General features: G+C 38.2%; 1 protein-coding gene across 3 annotated transcripts in view; it reads right to left on the bottom strand.

Annotated features, from left to right (window-relative positions):
• The window catches only part of RASEF (RAS and EF-hand domain containing), a 74,099-nt gene that overhangs the window by 16,167 nt on the left and 41,356 nt on the right, over positions 1-16,576 (bottom strand). For 2 of the 3 annotated variants that reach the window (XM_029201790.1, XM_029201791.1), the window contains exons 5-11: positions 15,684-15,761; positions 13,449-13,564; positions 9,687-9,771; positions 8,692-8,780; positions 1,883-2,117; positions 1,437-1,574; positions 1,174-1,321 (exon numbers count right to left, since the gene is read on the bottom strand). In XM_029201790.1, the coding sequence (XP_029057623.1) occupies positions 1,174-1,321; positions 1,437-1,574; positions 1,883-2,117; positions 8,692-8,780; positions 9,687-9,771; positions 13,449-13,564; positions 15,684-15,761 (889 nt within the window). Of the gene's footprint in view, positions 1-1,173; positions 1,322-1,436; positions 1,575-1,882; positions 2,118-8,691; positions 8,781-9,686; positions 9,772-11,344; positions 11,414-13,448; positions 13,565-15,683; positions 15,762-16,576 lie in introns of all 3 variants that reach the window. The other variant, XM_029201789.1, reaches the window with a different exon arrangement.

The following is a 16,576-nucleotide window of genomic DNA, read 5'->3' as shown; positions in this document are numbered from 1 at the left end:
CCTGGCCTTCAAGGACAGTGACCTTTACGTGCTAATTATAAGTCAGACACACAAGTGCGTGCAGATGCTTACTGCAGGCTGGCTGACTTGGGGAAGGGTCTAATCTATGGACAACAGGAAAATCTGTGTTTTATGTGTCCACATAATTAGATGGACTCAGTTATATCTGTGTGTGTGCATGCACATAAATGTGCCTATGCATATGTATATATACAGGTATATACATGTGTGATGTATATATATATATAAGTACGTGTATACGATGTATATATATGCCAGGCTCTCTAGGAACCGAACCAAATATTGTAGGCTTCTCATGAGTCAAATTGAAGTGAACCTTCAGCTTTGTTGTCTTGAAAGGTGTAACAGAGAACCATAAATTTAGAAAGACATCCATTGTGAAGAAGGTAATCTGTTCTAAGGTTTCTGGTTATCAAAATAAGAACTCTTTAGATAAGGAAGAAAAGTAAATGATAATTTGCATATCTTCTTTCAATTCCTTTTACTGATTACTATGCAAATTTGGGAAATGAGGACACTATTTTTTCCTTGTTCTGAGAGGTATTACTCATGTATTCTGTTGTGAAGGAGGGGAGGGAACATACACCCGGCTATGATTTTGACCTTAATGACAAACTGGCTATCGGTAAGCTCACTTTATCAACATCAAACGACACCTGATCAAAAAGGCTTTCCCTGGGCACCCTGTGTAAAAGTGCACCTCTCCCAAACCTCATTTTTTAAAATGTGTTTTTCATCCATTTCCCTCATTGTGGGCTGGGATTTAGTCGACTTTGTTTATTGTGTATCTGTAGTGCCTACAACAGTATGTGGCTCACAGCAGGATGCAGGATATGCTTGCTGAATAAATGAATCTGTCATCTCTGGCTCTAAACTTTGTTTGGTTGATCTCACTGGGTAAGCAGATACCTCAGTCCTTTGCTAGTCTTCCTCTCCCAAATTTAGGCCTTAGCCAAAACAGAGGGCTAGTCTATAGAGAAGGACACGTGTGTGTGCAAGTGCGTGTGCACACACACACACCTCTACCTATATACATATTACACAGAGAGAGAGAAAGAGAGAGATCTGTGTGTCTGTATATAATCCCTAACGAAAATAGAATCAGCCTAAAGAAGGTCATTTTCCCATGATCCACTGAAAAAGGAACCGTACCCAGAGTGGCACTTGTGTTTCCTCGAAATTCATTCTTGCAAAGTCTCATGAGCAAACTTGACTTTCCTACTGCAGCGTCCCCAGCCAGCACAATCTTGTAAGCCTTCTGTGAGCTGGAAGATTTATGGTTATCATCCACCATGTCTGTCTAGGGGAAGGAAGCCACAGTGAGTGACAAAGGTAGTGCCAGCTTTCTCCTACTAAGTTATGTGGCATGAAGATGAACAGTGTTCATGAATAAAAGTGTCTCTGAAACCGCGTACCTGTGGTGCAAGTGCTGAGATGGGCTTTCTCAAGGAGCTGATGACACTTCCTTCACTAGCAGACTCCTGCGGCTTCCAGTCCAGGATGGAAGCCACGCCTTCTGAGCCATACGTCTCTTCATCCCTTATATCAGGAACCTGTTTTGTTTTGTTTTTTTAAAGTCAGCCGTTAAAAACCAAAGTCTTTCATTACACATATACATCATGAAATAAAAAGAAGAAACATATGCTGCTGAATCAACAGTCAATGCTATTATGAAACAGAGTGGCTGCAAAAGGAAATCTGTGAGAGTTCTCCCTAACTTGATAGGGAGAAACATTCTCCCAACTATGTTTCACGTGTATAACCTTTAAAACAATGCCCATGACAGATAAAGGTCAAACAGGGTGAGATACGTATTTCTATGGAAGATCAGGCCTAGGAGAGAAATGACTTTGGGGCTTACGTCTGTGTCTGAAGCATCACCCCCAGAGCTCTCCTGTGTGCCGTGTGACCTCTGGAATCCCCTCTGGTGCTTATACTCCACCTCCGAGTCATACTCATTGGAATCTCTCAGGGTAGACAAGCCGCTGTCGAAGCAGCTCTCGGGCAGGCTGTCAATGTCACAGTTTATCCTCTGCATGGGATCACAGAGGGCCAGAGAGTCACAGTCCTCATCCATGTAGGAAGAGCGGGATGACCTGGTGACAAAGGAGAGGACTGCTATACCTGAGGGCTGGCGATGCTCAAGATGACACAGCAATGGAATCAGACAGCAACAGAATCAAGAAGACCGATATTCTCATTCTTGCCAAGAGCCGCAGTGTATTCCATGATTAAGCAACAGGGGAAATAAAATGCTCAGAGCAATAGTTCATTCTATGCAACAATCAATTAAGATAAAGACATTTAAATCAAACATTTAATAAAGGAAGCTATTTAAAAAAAAATCACCTTCTTTATTTCCTGATACAAAAAGAATTAGAATGCCCAGGATGTAAGTGCAATCTCAAGTTGTGTTAAGAAAAATGTACACAGAACATGTGAACCTTTTTATTCTAATGTGGTCAGACCATATTTTGAACAGCATGTCCATTTCTGGATAATACCTCTATTATGACCTGAGACTTTAAACCCTCCAGTCTGAGAAATGTTTCAGTGCACTCGGCTTAAGTTGTAATGGTTTCTCTCCTCAAATATTTGAAGAGCTGACACAGGAAGACTATATTCTCTCAGGGCCAACTGATAAACTTTTCTGGGAATCACGTCTCTAATCAACATGGTGAAAAATGCCAGGCAATCAGAAATGTGTGGCCCTGGAATGGTCATACGAGATGAATTTTCTGCCACTAAGTGTGGACATGTCTGGAAAGACTCCTATGGGAGAGGTTTCATAGGGAGATGCCCCATACAAAGGCTAGAACTCCTGACTTCTATGGATCTTTCCACTTGGGAAACTCCAACATTTTATAAATGTTAATTACCTCATTTACTTTTGCTTTTCCATTTGATTCCCATAAGTATCTAAGTTTATACTGACATAAAACAAGGGTTACAACTTACTTAGTTCCTACTACACTTTGGGCATCATCCTAGCCACTTGGCCTACATGATGTCATCAGAAAGAGGAAATGGGCAGGGTATATAGGTCTCCAGATATGAGAAATAATAAGAGATGAATGTTCTTAGAAAAGAGAGGGTAATCTTTTTTTTTTTTTTTTTTTAGCGGTACGCGGGCCTCTCACTGTTGTGGCCTCTCCCGCAGCGGAGCACAGGCTCCGGACGCGCAGGCTCAGCGGCCATGGCTCACGGGCCCAGCCGCTCCGCGGCACGTGGGATCTTCCCAGACCGGGGCACGAACCCGTGTCCCCTGCATCGGCAGGCGGACTCTCAACCACTGCGCCACCAGGGAAGCCCTAACCTATTCATATTTTTGATAAGGAATGAAGGAGAAAAAAATCCTGATTGAAAACTCACCTCCATGAAAATACAGATCTAAATAAAAAATTTAGGTATAGATCAGACTTTCTCAAACTCAACTTCTATACATACCCTTTTAAAAGTAAACTATTCTTATCTGCCTGAAGAATATTTTAATTACAATTAAATATGTAAAAATACAAAACAAGTTATATTTTTGTTAGAGTTCTTAGAAAAAACTCAAAACTAAAACAAATATACACAAATATACAACTTAAATCCAATAAGTCCACAAAAGCAATAAAATTAAATTTACAAGATGCTTTTAATTAAAAAAAATTTTAATTGAAGTATAGTTGATGTACACTATTATATAAATTATAGGTATACAATATAGTGATTCACAATTTTTAAAGGTTAAACTCCATTTACAGTTATTAAAAAATATTGGTTATATTCCCCACATTGTACAATATATCCTTGTAGCTTATTTTATACCTAATAGTTTGTACCTCTTACTGCCCTACCCCTATATTGCCCCTTCCTCCCTCCCCACTAGTAACTACTAGTTTGTTCTCTGTATCTGTGAGTCTGCTTCTTTTTTGTTATATTCACTAGTTTGTTGTATTTTTTAGAGTCCACATATAAGAGATACAGTATTTGTCTTTCTCTGTCTCACTTATTTCATTTAGCATAACGCCCTTCAAGTCCATCCATGTTGCTGCAAATGGCAAAATTTCATTATTTTTTATGGCTGAGTTGTATTTCATTGTATATATATACTACATCTTCTTTATCCATTCATCTGTTGATGGACTTAGGTTGCTTCCATATCTTGGCTATTGTAATGCTGCTATGAACACTGGGCTGCATGCATCTTTTAGAATTAGTGTTTTTGTTTTTTTCAGATATATATCCAGAAGTGGAACTGCTGGGTCATATGGTAATTCCATTTTTAGTTTTTTTGAGAAAATTTCATACTGTTTTCCACAGTGGCTGCACCAATTTACATTCCCACTAACAGTGTATGAGGGTTCCCTTTTTTCCACATCCTCGCCAACATTCGTTATTTGTGTTCTTTGTGATGATATCATCTTTTTGATATAGTACCTGACAGGTGTGAGGTGATATCTTACTGTGGTTTTGATTGGCATTTCCCTGATGATTAGCAATGTTGAGCATCTTCTCAAGTGCCTGTTGGCCATCAGCAACCTCTTTAGAGAAATGTCTCTTCAGTTCTTCTGCCCATTTTTTAATTCGGCTGTTTGTTTTTTTGATGTTGGGTTATATAAGCTGTTTATATATATGTTGGATATTAACCCCTTGTTGGTCATACATTTCCAAATATTTTCTGCCATTCAGTGGGCTGTCTTTTTGATCTGTTGATAATTTCCTTTGCTGTGCAAAAGCTCATAAGTTTAATTAGGTCCCATTTGTTAATTTTTGCTTTTATTTCCTTTGTTTTAGGAGATGGATCCAAAAAATATTCCTATGATTTATATTAAAGAGTGTTCGGCCTACATTTTCCTCTACGTGTTTTATGGTATCTGATCTTACACTTAGATTTTTAATCCATTTTGAGTTTATTTTTGCATACAGTGTTAGAGAATGTTCTAATTTCATTCTTTTACATGTAGCTGTCTAGTTTTCCCAGGACTGGCTACTGAAGAGACTGTCTTTTCTCCATTGTATATTCTTGCCTCCTTGTAATAGATTTATTGACCATAAGTGGGTGGGTTTACTTCTGGACTCTCTATCCTGTTCCAATGATCTATGTGTCTGTTTTTGTGTCAGCACCACACTATTTTGATGACTGTAGCTTTGTAACATAGTCTGAAGTCCGGGAGCATGATTCCTCCAGCTCTGTTCTTCTTTCTCAACATGATTTTGGCTATTTAGGGTCCTTTGTGTTTCCATACAAATTTTAAAATTATTTGTTCTAGAAAAATGCCTTTGGTATTTTGTTAGTGATTACACTGTTAGGGATTGCATTGACTCTGTAGATTGCCTTGGGCAGTATGGTCATCTTAACAATATTGATTCTTCCAATCCAAGAACACAGTATATCTTTCCATATGTTTGTGTCATATTCAGTTTCTTTCTTCAGTGTCTTATAGTTTTCTAAGAACAGGTCTTTTACCTCCTTAGGTAGGTTTATTCCTAGGTATTTTATTCTTTTTGATGAGGTGGTAAATGGGACTGTTTCCTTAATTTCTCTTTCTGGTAGTTCACTCTTAGTGTATAAAAATGCAACAGAATCTTGTATCCTGCAACTTTACCAAATTCATTGATGAGCTCTAGTAGTCTTCTGGTGGCATCTTTAGGATTTTCTATGTATAGTATCATGCCATCTGCAAATAGTGACAGTTTCACTTCTTCCTTTCCAATTTGGATTCTTTCTGTTTCTTTCTCTTCTCTGATTGCTGTGGCTAGGACTTCCAAAACTATGCTGAATAAAAGTGTCAAGAGTGGGCATCCTTGTCTCGTTCCTGATCTTAGAGGAAATGCTTTCAGTTTTTCACCTTTGAGTAAATGATGTTAGCTGTGGGTTTGTCATATATGGCCTTTATTATGTTGAGGTATGTTCCCTCTATGCCCACTTTCTGGAGAGTTTTTTAAATCATTAGTGGATGTTGAATTTTGTCAAAAGCTTTTTCTGCAACTACTGAGCTGATCATATGGTTTTTATTCTTCAGTTTGTTAATGTGGTGCATCACATTGATATTGAAAAATCCTTGCATCCCTGGGATAAATTCCACTTGATCATGATGTATGATCCTTTTAATGTATTGCTGGATTTGGTTTGCTAATATTTTGTTGAGGATTTTTGCATCTGTATTCATAAGTGATACATAGGTTTTTAAAGAACCTATGGGGGTTCCTTAAAAAACTAAAAATAGAATTACCATATGATCCAGCAATCCCACTACTGGGCATATACCCTGAGAAAACCATAATTCAAAAAGACACATGCACCCCAGTGTTCATTGCAGCACTATTTACAACAGCCAGGACATGGAGGCAACTTAAATGCCCATCGACAGACGAATGGATAAAGAAGATGTGGTACATATATACAATGGAATATTACTCAGCCATAAGAAGGATCGAAATTGAGTCATTTGTTGAGATGTGGATGGATCTAAAGACTGTCATACAGAGTGAAGTAAGTCAGAAAGAGAAAAACAAATATCGTATATTAACGCATGTATGTGGAACCTAGAAAAATGGTACAGATGAACCGGTTTGCAGGGCAGAAGTTGAGACACAGATGTAGAGAACAAACGTATGGACACCCTGGGGGGAAAACCGCGGTGGGGTGGGGATGGTGGTGTGCTGAATTGGGCGATTGGGATTGACATGTATACACTGATGTGTATAAAATTGATGACTAATAAGAACCTGCAGTATAAAAAAACAAAAAAACAACTAATGCTAAACTCTCTTTGGGTTATTTGTATGGAAATATGTTAATATAAATGTTTCAGACATTACACGAAATTTCTAAAACTCTTATACGTTCTGGTATAATGTTATAAGTCATAATTCTAGTTATTACCTTAAAATGTATATCTCAGAAATAACTAAATTTCCTTGTCAATTGCATTATTATCAACTTTCATCAAATCTTTAACCGTGGTCATTTTTAAGTCTTTTGTCATTTACAGACAGTTCTGGGTGTACCCTGATGCTTTTGCAAAAGTGTTCCTATAAAAGGGTTTCATCTTCAAGGAATTCATGGAAAAGACTCTGAGAAGTGCAGGTTTCTGGTAACTGACTATACTGCTGAACTGAATGAAGAAGCATTTTCAGAACTCTAATGGAAAACTGATGAATTCATAAAAGTGCTAACAAAAATCAAGATGAAAAAAAAATTAATTACATGGGACTGAGTGAACTGATGAGGATGATTATAATCTTTGTGACTTTCTGTTTGAATAAAAAAAAAAAATCCCACAAGGACCCAGAGGCAAAAAATATACAAATCAATTTTCATTGCTGAGTAAAGGAGCTGTTACAGTGGAGGATTACTGGACTGAATGTCAATATTATGACATAGTATGAGTGTGTTTCATAAGTGCAATCATTGTTGCTTTTGTTGTGGTCATCCATGTACAATGCCTGGTGTCAGTTTATTTAGCTATTGTAAAAATAAAATACAGTGTGTGTGTGTGGAAAAAAAAAAGAAAAAAGAAAAACGTTCTGGAGGTGGGTGGTGGTGACGGTTGCAAAACAATGTGAATGTACTTAATGCCACTGAACTGTACACTTAAATATAGTGAAGACGGTAAGTTTTACGTTATGTATATTTTATCACAATTTTTAAAAATAAAGGATAATACCTTTTTAAACTTAAAAAAAGTAATATCTATTTCTCAGAAACAGAGAAGCCAGTTTCCTACAAATAGATAAACCATTCAAATTTTTTATTAAACAAATCAGTGAATAATAAAAACATCTGATACTTGGATAGAATTTTATTAAAAGTGATTACCAGTAAGCCTTGGAAACAGACCTTCCTGAAAGGGGATATGGCCATTTTGCTAATGCCAAGATACTAAGTACATTATTCTTTAGACCAAAAGTCCTCAAATGAACAGGGAAGGAACATAAATTATGAAAGTGGCATCAGAAATGGAGAGCCAGAGACCTGCAGTTTATGCACTCACGTCTACCATCAAACTTTGACATACTCCAAGTTAGCCTTTTAAGTAGCAACACTGGACATGTATATGTATACACATGTGTACACAAATGTAATCTTTCAGTTTTTACTGCTAGATCTCAAGTTATAGCAGGGCTAATATTTCACTTCATTTGATTAAAAATAGAGCTAAATCCTCACTTCTGGGAAGCCTCTGTGACTCCTTTAATACATTAGCACATAAACATCTACTTGCCACATTTCTGTTTGTTTTGAAAGTTTGCCTTTCCTTGAACATAGATTGCATAATATTATACTGAGCTATTAAGCATTTACAGATTGTGCCAAGAGTCTCAACATCATATACTGCGTATATCACAACATCACATATGGTAGTTCCACTGGCTTCCCTGAAACACCTCTTACTGAGGGCACTTCTAAGAAACAAGACTTAATAGGCATGAGGTAAGGGTAAGCATACGTAAAACCAAGTCACGATAACATCTTAAAGGAATCACTTTACTCTCTCTAAAACATCTTTACTTTAATCTTTACATGTTTCATGTTTCATAAATTTAAAGTAAGATAGTAGAAAACAGATATTAGTGCCCCAAATATATTCTGTTATTCTAATTTACCTGTAAGGAAATGTACTTTCCTTTTAACTCTGTTCCAGAATTTAAACAAAAAGTAAGTAGGTGTTAACATACCTGTCATAGCCCAGAGGTTGAGGAGAATGAGCATTAAATTTAGGACTGCTTCTGGAAATTGTATTCCCTGGTGATATATTATTTATGCGCTGTAATACATAAAATACATATGTAATATTTTGTTATTCCATGTAAAAATTTTATGTACATTTTTAAAAACTGTAGCACACTAGTTTACTAATGTAATGAAAAGTTTGGTATCCTACATGAGAAGACGAAAGCACAGAAATCAAGGGAAAAACTGCAACAACTGCCCATAGTACTCTCTCCTCGTCATGTCTTCAGTCCAAACCCTACCATATAAGCCATAAAGGGGAATCCTGGTTCCCCGGATTTGCCAGGACCCTGCAATACTGACTGAGGATTTATCTCTTCTCAAACCATCATTTGGCTTAGTAGCTGACTCATCCATACCCAAAGCTGTGGCACTGGAACCCCAACCTTGAAGCTGACCCCCAAAAGTGGGGGAAGAGGCTTTCTGGCACATGTAGTCTAGGGAAAGGTCCTCAAAATTCCAAACGGGCCTTAGCTTGTTTCTGTAGGAGGATTTAAAGCCCAAGGCCTCCACTCTGATGATCTCACTACCAGAAAGAACAAACCAGTGGGTCTAAATAAACTCCTCAGCCAGAAGCACCCTCTCTCTCCTCTCAACTGGGCAATATATATTTTAACCTCCATGAGACATCTTTTTCTTCTATTATTGCTATCTGTGCACATCTTAACTCCCTACTATACTATAAACTCTTCCAGGACCCAGGTCACACCTTATACATCTTTCTCTGGTTTTCTGGAACATTGAACAAAGAGTTGGCTGACACCTAGACAGTTATTTATGCATAGGAGTGGCATATTTTTTAAGTTGGGAAAATGTCTCCTTTTATTATATGAAATAGTTTCTCATTATTATAAGTTCTCTTCTAAGAAAATACATGATTTTTATCAAAATACTCTACCACGAGAAAGAATGAAATGTATTATAAAATCCTATCACATACCAAGGATCTGTTGAACTTGCTGTAACTGTTTTCAAGGGCACTCCTTAGGCCATCGTTACTGTCATGCAGTTTCCTGTTAGCTGTTCTACAAAGTAAATAAATAGATAAGGAAGGTATTAGTGGGGGTGAAAGTCACCACTTCTTTTCAGGCTGTGATATTTAGAACGTGGCATTACCACCGCTTGTATCTTTCTACCACTTCCCTTCAAACCTCATAAACTGAGATCATAATTCATTACTAGAAGTGCAACTTAACAATGTGTCACCTCTCTTTAGAGGTCTCAAGGCATTTTAGGAGTGAGTCAGCTATGCTGTGGAACCCGCTGCTCCTTCATTTAGCTCCATTATTTGGATAGGTTTGGTGCAGGTCTCTGTTCCCTAAAGGCCTGAAGCCAGCCGGCCCTACCTACTCTCTATCCCCCCTGCATGGATGTGCTGTGTTATGTCACACTTCTTTCTCCTGGCTACTCCTGCATCCTTCTTGTGGCATGGTGCTGTACCGCCAGGCACTGTTTTATACCAGTTAAAGGCTCCAATGTTGACTCAGGGTTCAAACCCCAACTCAGGTACTTACTTTCTATATGCCTTACAGCAGCCATTTAAGCTATCAGAGACTGAGCAACCTCTTCTATCAAATGAAGTCTCTGCCTTAGAGACTGGCTACTATCTCCCTGCTTCAGGCTTATTCATCCTTCAGAAGTCAGACGCTTCCTAGACCTTTCTGGTTAGGAGGATGCCCTTACGAGACACTCGGCTCCCCTTGGCCCCTGCCGCTCCTTTGGCGTCTAACATCTGTAAGTACTGATCAGGTTCCATCCTCTTCCCCTGGACTAGCCCCATAAGGAGAGAGGCCTTTTTCTCCTACTTGCTACCGTATCCTCAGCTCCTGGCATACCTGAACCATAAAAGGTGCTGAGTGAAAACCTGCTGAATGAATGAATAAATGAATTAACAGGATTCTTGTAATATATCAACTCTGTCATTGCCACAGGTGAGATGTAATAAGCATTCATAATGATGCAAAAAAATTGTCAAATCTGACCTGACATCGTTTGGGGGAACTAAAACCAGAAGAAAATACTGCCTAGGTGAAAAAGAGAGAAAGGGGCAGTGGGGAAGGGGGAGGTTTTGTGGGGAAGGTCTCAGAGGATGGAATTCCTAAAACTTAGCTGCAAATTTGACAAAGCAGGTGTAATAGTTCCAAGAGGTTAAAAAAAAGAAGGAAAGAAAAATATACTGCTAACCAGACACAATAAATTGCCAAAGAATGATCGTGTTTGCCTAGTGATGTGACATGCACTGTGTGAGACGCCTGAAACCTCTCAGTGTGCTGAGCTGCAGAGAAAGCTGATGAGGTCAGCGCCATTGTCCTTTACAGTAAAATAAAGGTATCATAAAGACGTGCCAGACATACCACCTGACTTGCGAGCACTTTTAGAGAATTATACTCTAGTCCCTGGATGTGAATAGTTTACGTAGGATTAGAAGCATCAGAAAGCCAAGCTGACGTGCTGAACACACCGTGTCGAGAAGGGACACGCGTGGAGCCGCGAACCCAGCCTTTGATATATGGCAACTCGTGTTACATGTGGCACCTGTTTTACTAACAAAACATAAGTTAAATGTAAATGTGATGAGGACTTTATATGAGAACTTACTGGAGTATTTCAATTTGCCTCTCAAGACTATTTCGATCTTCTGTGTACTCTCGGATTATTTCCAGATCCCTGTAAAATTATATTTTATGTTTGAATGCGGATTAGGTGTTCAGTCCTGCCTTACCGACGCCTACCCTCCCAGACCTCTTTCCGCCTTTTCCGAAGGCCGTGGTCTTCGATCTCTCTGTGCTGCTGCCCGGCTCCTCTGAGACATCAGCAGCCTCCTCTCCTCCTGTGACCCACAAGCACATCCACACCTCTGCTTCCTCTCGCAAGGCTCTGCTCCCCCCGTCCCCCTCCCCGCACCCACCAGCTCCTCCACCCCAGCCCACTGACCTGGTTCTGTTCTTCACTGGGACTGAACCCCCTGATGTTCTGCTGAGTCCCCTCTCCCCAGCTACTCACATTACCAATCCCTTCCGCCCAATCCATTCTCTCACCTCTGACTCTTCTCTGCTCATTCCAAGCCGTGTGCAACTTCAGCCCCAGCTGTACTCTCCCTTCTTGTGATTCCTTCTCGTCTCTGTGCTCCCAGCCCTGCCTGCCCTCCCCGCCTTACCCTAAGCCACAGTGGAATCCACAGGACCAGGCTTTCTCTGTTCACTGTAAACTCACGCTCAGCGATTCCTCTGTTGCTTTATTATGAAGAAGCCCTGGCCTCCTCCTTAAAATGTCCACTCAGAACATCAGCCACTTACCTCCAGCCCCTACCTCACACCTGCCCCATTTCTAAGCAGATAAAACCCCATCACTAGCTTCCAAAAACCCTCAGGCTGTCAAATTTTGTCTGTAATAAGCTGTCCATTTGCTCTCTTGATAAGGCTAAAAGTTTCCCAATTGTCTGTAGGAATTTAAGTTCCTTAGCCAAAAATTCTGGGGCCTTACATTATAGCCTTAAACTAGCTTTTAAACTTTTTAATCTTTTTTAAACGTTTGCCTTTCCATTCCAAATATCTTTTTCTGTCCACCAGGCTGACCACTGTTCCCCAAACCAGTCTTATCCTTCCCCATGTCCTTGCCCCCGCTTTGGGTTCTGCCTCACCTGGAACATCTCTGAGACTCTTCTCCCATCTGTGAAATGGGGATAAGGAAAGTCCCTATCTCATAGGAAACCATGAATGCGTTAATGCTAGTAAAGTACTAAAGACAGTGCCGGGCAATTGTCAGTGTGACCTCTGTTGCTTGCTGACAAACTCATCTCAAGTATCTCTTCTTTAATAAAGTCTCCACCTTTCTGAATTAAAGGAACACTCTGTCTACCATCTCATGGCAATGAACCCAACCTGTGACACTGCAGTGGTATGGTTTCTGACATGGCTGAGTGCTTATGCTGTTTAACTCCATAATGCTTTTAACTTTTAATTTTTCCCAACTAAATCTGAAGTTCTCAAAGAGCAGAGGCCACGTCTTTTCTTTTTTTATATATTCCACACTCATAACTCCTTATCTAGCTCAGGGACCTGTATATAGTAAGTACTTAATAAATGTTTCACTGCTTTCCATTACAGGGCCTTAATTCTGATTAAAGTCTGCAAACCAACAAAACACAAGGTGTTTTTCTCAAGTATACATGTACTAGGGGATACACACATAATACTAATGCATATAGATGAATTTTATATTTAAATACCCTTATATAAATATACATGTGTATCTTCCTTATATATAATTACATGCCTCTGTGGGTACATGTGTGTTAGGTCATATGTTATTAACACCATACTGCAAAACTAAAGCACAGCAAAATAAAATGACTTGCCTAAGATGTCTCATTTTCCATTATGTTGTAGGGCCAGGATTCCTACCTTCAAAGCACTTCAGTTAGCGCTGCCTCTTGACACTTTAGATATATTCTTCTGCTGCCAGTTAATTCAAACATTACTAAGCCCTGCACTTTCCTGAGCAGCCGATAATTTAAAAAATTGAAAACACAAAAATCACTAGGAAATCTGACACCTAAAGTAAAGTCTTTAGAAAGCAAAGAACACATTAGTAAAGTTAATAAAGAACCCTTTATTACTACATAGCTGAGCTTCATTGACATGGATGGTTACCTAAATAAACATTCCACTCAAACTGGAAAGTAAAATGTGAAGTTTCATACCTTTCAGAATTCAGACTCTGATCAGCATAATCACTTTTCAAAGAATCTAATTCACTCTGAAGAAAGGCTATGTTTGTCTGTGCTTCTAAAAGATCTTTCTTAACTTTCTGATTTTCCTAGAGGAAAGGCACAGTGCAGGTCATTAGACTCAGAGTTTCTACCCGGGAGAAGTGAAGTCAAGTGTAGTGTAACCTTCCCACACATCACTCTCACCCCTCCACAAGTCTTCAAGTCTTGGTGTTCAAAGAACTAATTATCAATTCAAGGTAATTTGATATTTTCATAAAGTATTAAACAAAGTATCAAAAACTAAATCCTCAAAGCTCTTTTTTTAAAATACTTGACATTTGGTGTGAAACTACAACAGTCAAGAGTTTATCATGACGTACTTTAACATGTTACTGGCAAATTAACAGAGACCAAACATTTAAACATCTGTTTTACTTAATGAGAGCTGTGGAACTACTGACAGATATTCTGTGGAATTAACAATACCTGTTACCAGGTAGACTGGCTACTTTTCACAATAAATCCTATCACCTAAAATTTTAAATTTTGCACTTGAAAATAAGCCAGTGTGGTTAGGAGGTTTCTATATTTTTCTTAAAAACAAAAAAACAAACACAAAAGCAAAAAAGAGAAAGAAGAAAAAAAATCATTGGAGGCTTCCAGTTCAATATGGTGGACTGGGCACATGAATTTGTCTTCTTTCCCTTTTGAGACCCCATTAACATGAAATACCAAAGGAAATAAACCAATAAAAATTAAAAGAATGGAAGAGGGGCCCATCAGCAGTCAAGTGATTTAAACATATTGCTGGAAAAAGGAAACTGGATGGCAATGTGCTGACAAAGGGAAGAGAGTAGGGGAAAAGGAGGTCCAGAAGATGTGTGTTGAAGGTTCTGCTGTAGAACAAAGAAGAGACAACTGGTCAGGCAGAACCCCAGAGAGTGAGAAAGGGGGTCTGGAAATAGAGATTAAAACTGTACATTAAGACATGCTGCCTCTCAAGCCTTTACCTGCTCTTACCCTAGGAAAGAAGAGCAGATAAGCCAGAGTTGATTCCGAAGGCAACAAGACGGGGCTCTTCTTTTTAAAAATAACTGAATGATTCCCAAAAGGAAAGCTAAGGCTTCTCTCTGAACATCCAGGCCCCATGCATCTGGTAATTGGGTTCCTATGTCTGACAGCCAGCTTCACACACAGAGCTCTGAGGAAGGCCATCTTTCAGGGGAGAGGCCTTGAGCTAAACAGATGTTTGCCTAGCTGTACAGGAATCCTACCACAGCTACCTAAAATGATCAGAAATTCCAAGATGACATCTGGGTAGCAAGTTTAAAAAGCAGCCAGTCCAATAAGAATTGAAATTTCCTGGACTCCAAAATTAATATTTTCAAGGAGAAAAAAACAAATTCCATGTACTGGAAAGAATAAATAAGAAGTTGCAAGGTATAGGTAATATCATGAAGATGGCAGGTTCTTTTTACAAGAAACCAAAAACTCCACCAGAGAATCCAAGAGAAGTAAGCAACTCTATGAGAACATTGTGATCCAAGCACAAAACCAACTAGGAGGTAGCAAAATCTGAAACTGGTAATGCATAAAGGGGATTTATCTGACCACAAAGCTGGGGGACCTTCTCTTTTGAGTGGCACAGGGATAATGACTGGAGAGAAAGAACTGCAATTTTAGCTCACTTCTTGGCTCTGCAGGGAGAATATTTAGAGTCACGATAAAGGAAATGTTCATTATTGGTTTTCAACTTTTAGAGTCAACCTGAAAACAAAATAAAGAAAATGACGATAATATAACGATGTAGATGTTATCATCTATGGCAACAGAAATACTAAAGATATGGTCAGCAGAAGATGGAAAAGGGACAGACAGAAAACTTGGAGGAAGGGCAGGGCAATAATACCTCATCTTACAAAGTCAGGGAAACAGATAAAAGTTGATGTTATAAGAATGCAGGGGTTAACTATTTAAAATTTAAAGGCCATGCCATTATTGCTTTGAATAAAAAAAAAAAGCATTTACAATAGGTATCACTGAGGGAAAAAGCCTGCATAAATATAATACCTTTAGTCAGAGGTATTTCAAAGACTTTCTCTAACTGTAGTATTAATTTCTCTTTAAGCTTTTATTCCTGGAATATTGAAATCATAGCATGATTTTATTTAGGAAACAGTAGTCTAACAGGAAATATATTACTGTAAGTGAAAAGTTAATTCTTACCATTGATAAGTCATAAATTTGTTTTTTTAATGCAGCTACATCTTCCTTTTGACTTATGTGTTTTGATTGTTCTTCTAGCTGAAAAAGCAAATAAAAGTTGGGAGTTTACAAACTCACTTTGAATTGATTTGGTTAAGTTTAGGAATATATGTGCATATAGATATGGGAATTCTAGAAGTCTCCAACTGTCAACATTATATGACCTTATAAATCATTAAACTACATATAATCCAGAAGGATTTGAAAATTTGCTTTAAATAATTTAAACATTTAAAAAAGGGGTTTTCTTATTTCATGAATTTTCTTTTTTTTGCCAAGGTACATTTTTTTTCTTTTTTTTTTTTTAATTGAAATATAGTTGATTTACAGTGTGTTAGTTTCAGGTGTAAAGTACATATTATACATATGTACTTATGTACAATTACACACATATATATATATATATTCTTTTTTTACATTCTCTTCCATTATAGGTTATTATAAGATACTGAGTATAGTTTCCTGTGCTATACAGTAGGTCTGTGTTGGTTATCTATTTTATATATAGTAGTGTGTATATTTTTCTTTGAAACAATTGAAAAGCCGTTTTGGGGAAACCATTCAACTACCAAACAACTCAGTCCTCCCTTTTTCAGTTATGTTGCGTATGAGTCTGGACCTTTATATTCTCTTAAACTTTATCTGCATTTAACACTTGCTATTCTATATTGTAATTACTTATGAGTGTTTTAACTCTCTTACTAGAGTCCAAGATTTTTAAGAGCAGAATTGGTGTCAAAAATCAACTATGTTTTCTTCATGGTGATGTCAAAAAATGCTTATTTAATGATTTAAGTCAATAAAATTTAAGTATGGTATGAAGTTAGAGACACACACACAAAATTATATACACA

Source organism: Monodon monoceros, unplaced genomic scaffold (assembly GCF_005190385.1).
Source record: "Monodon monoceros isolate NGI ecotype Baffin Bay Population unplaced genomic scaffold, NGI_Narwhal_1 Super_Scaffold_5, whole genome shotgun sequence".
NCBI classification, from domain to species: domain Eukaryota; kingdom Metazoa; phylum Chordata; class Mammalia; order Artiodactyla; family Monodontidae; genus Monodon; species Monodon monoceros.
This window is presented reverse-complemented; position numbering and strand designations above follow the sequence as displayed.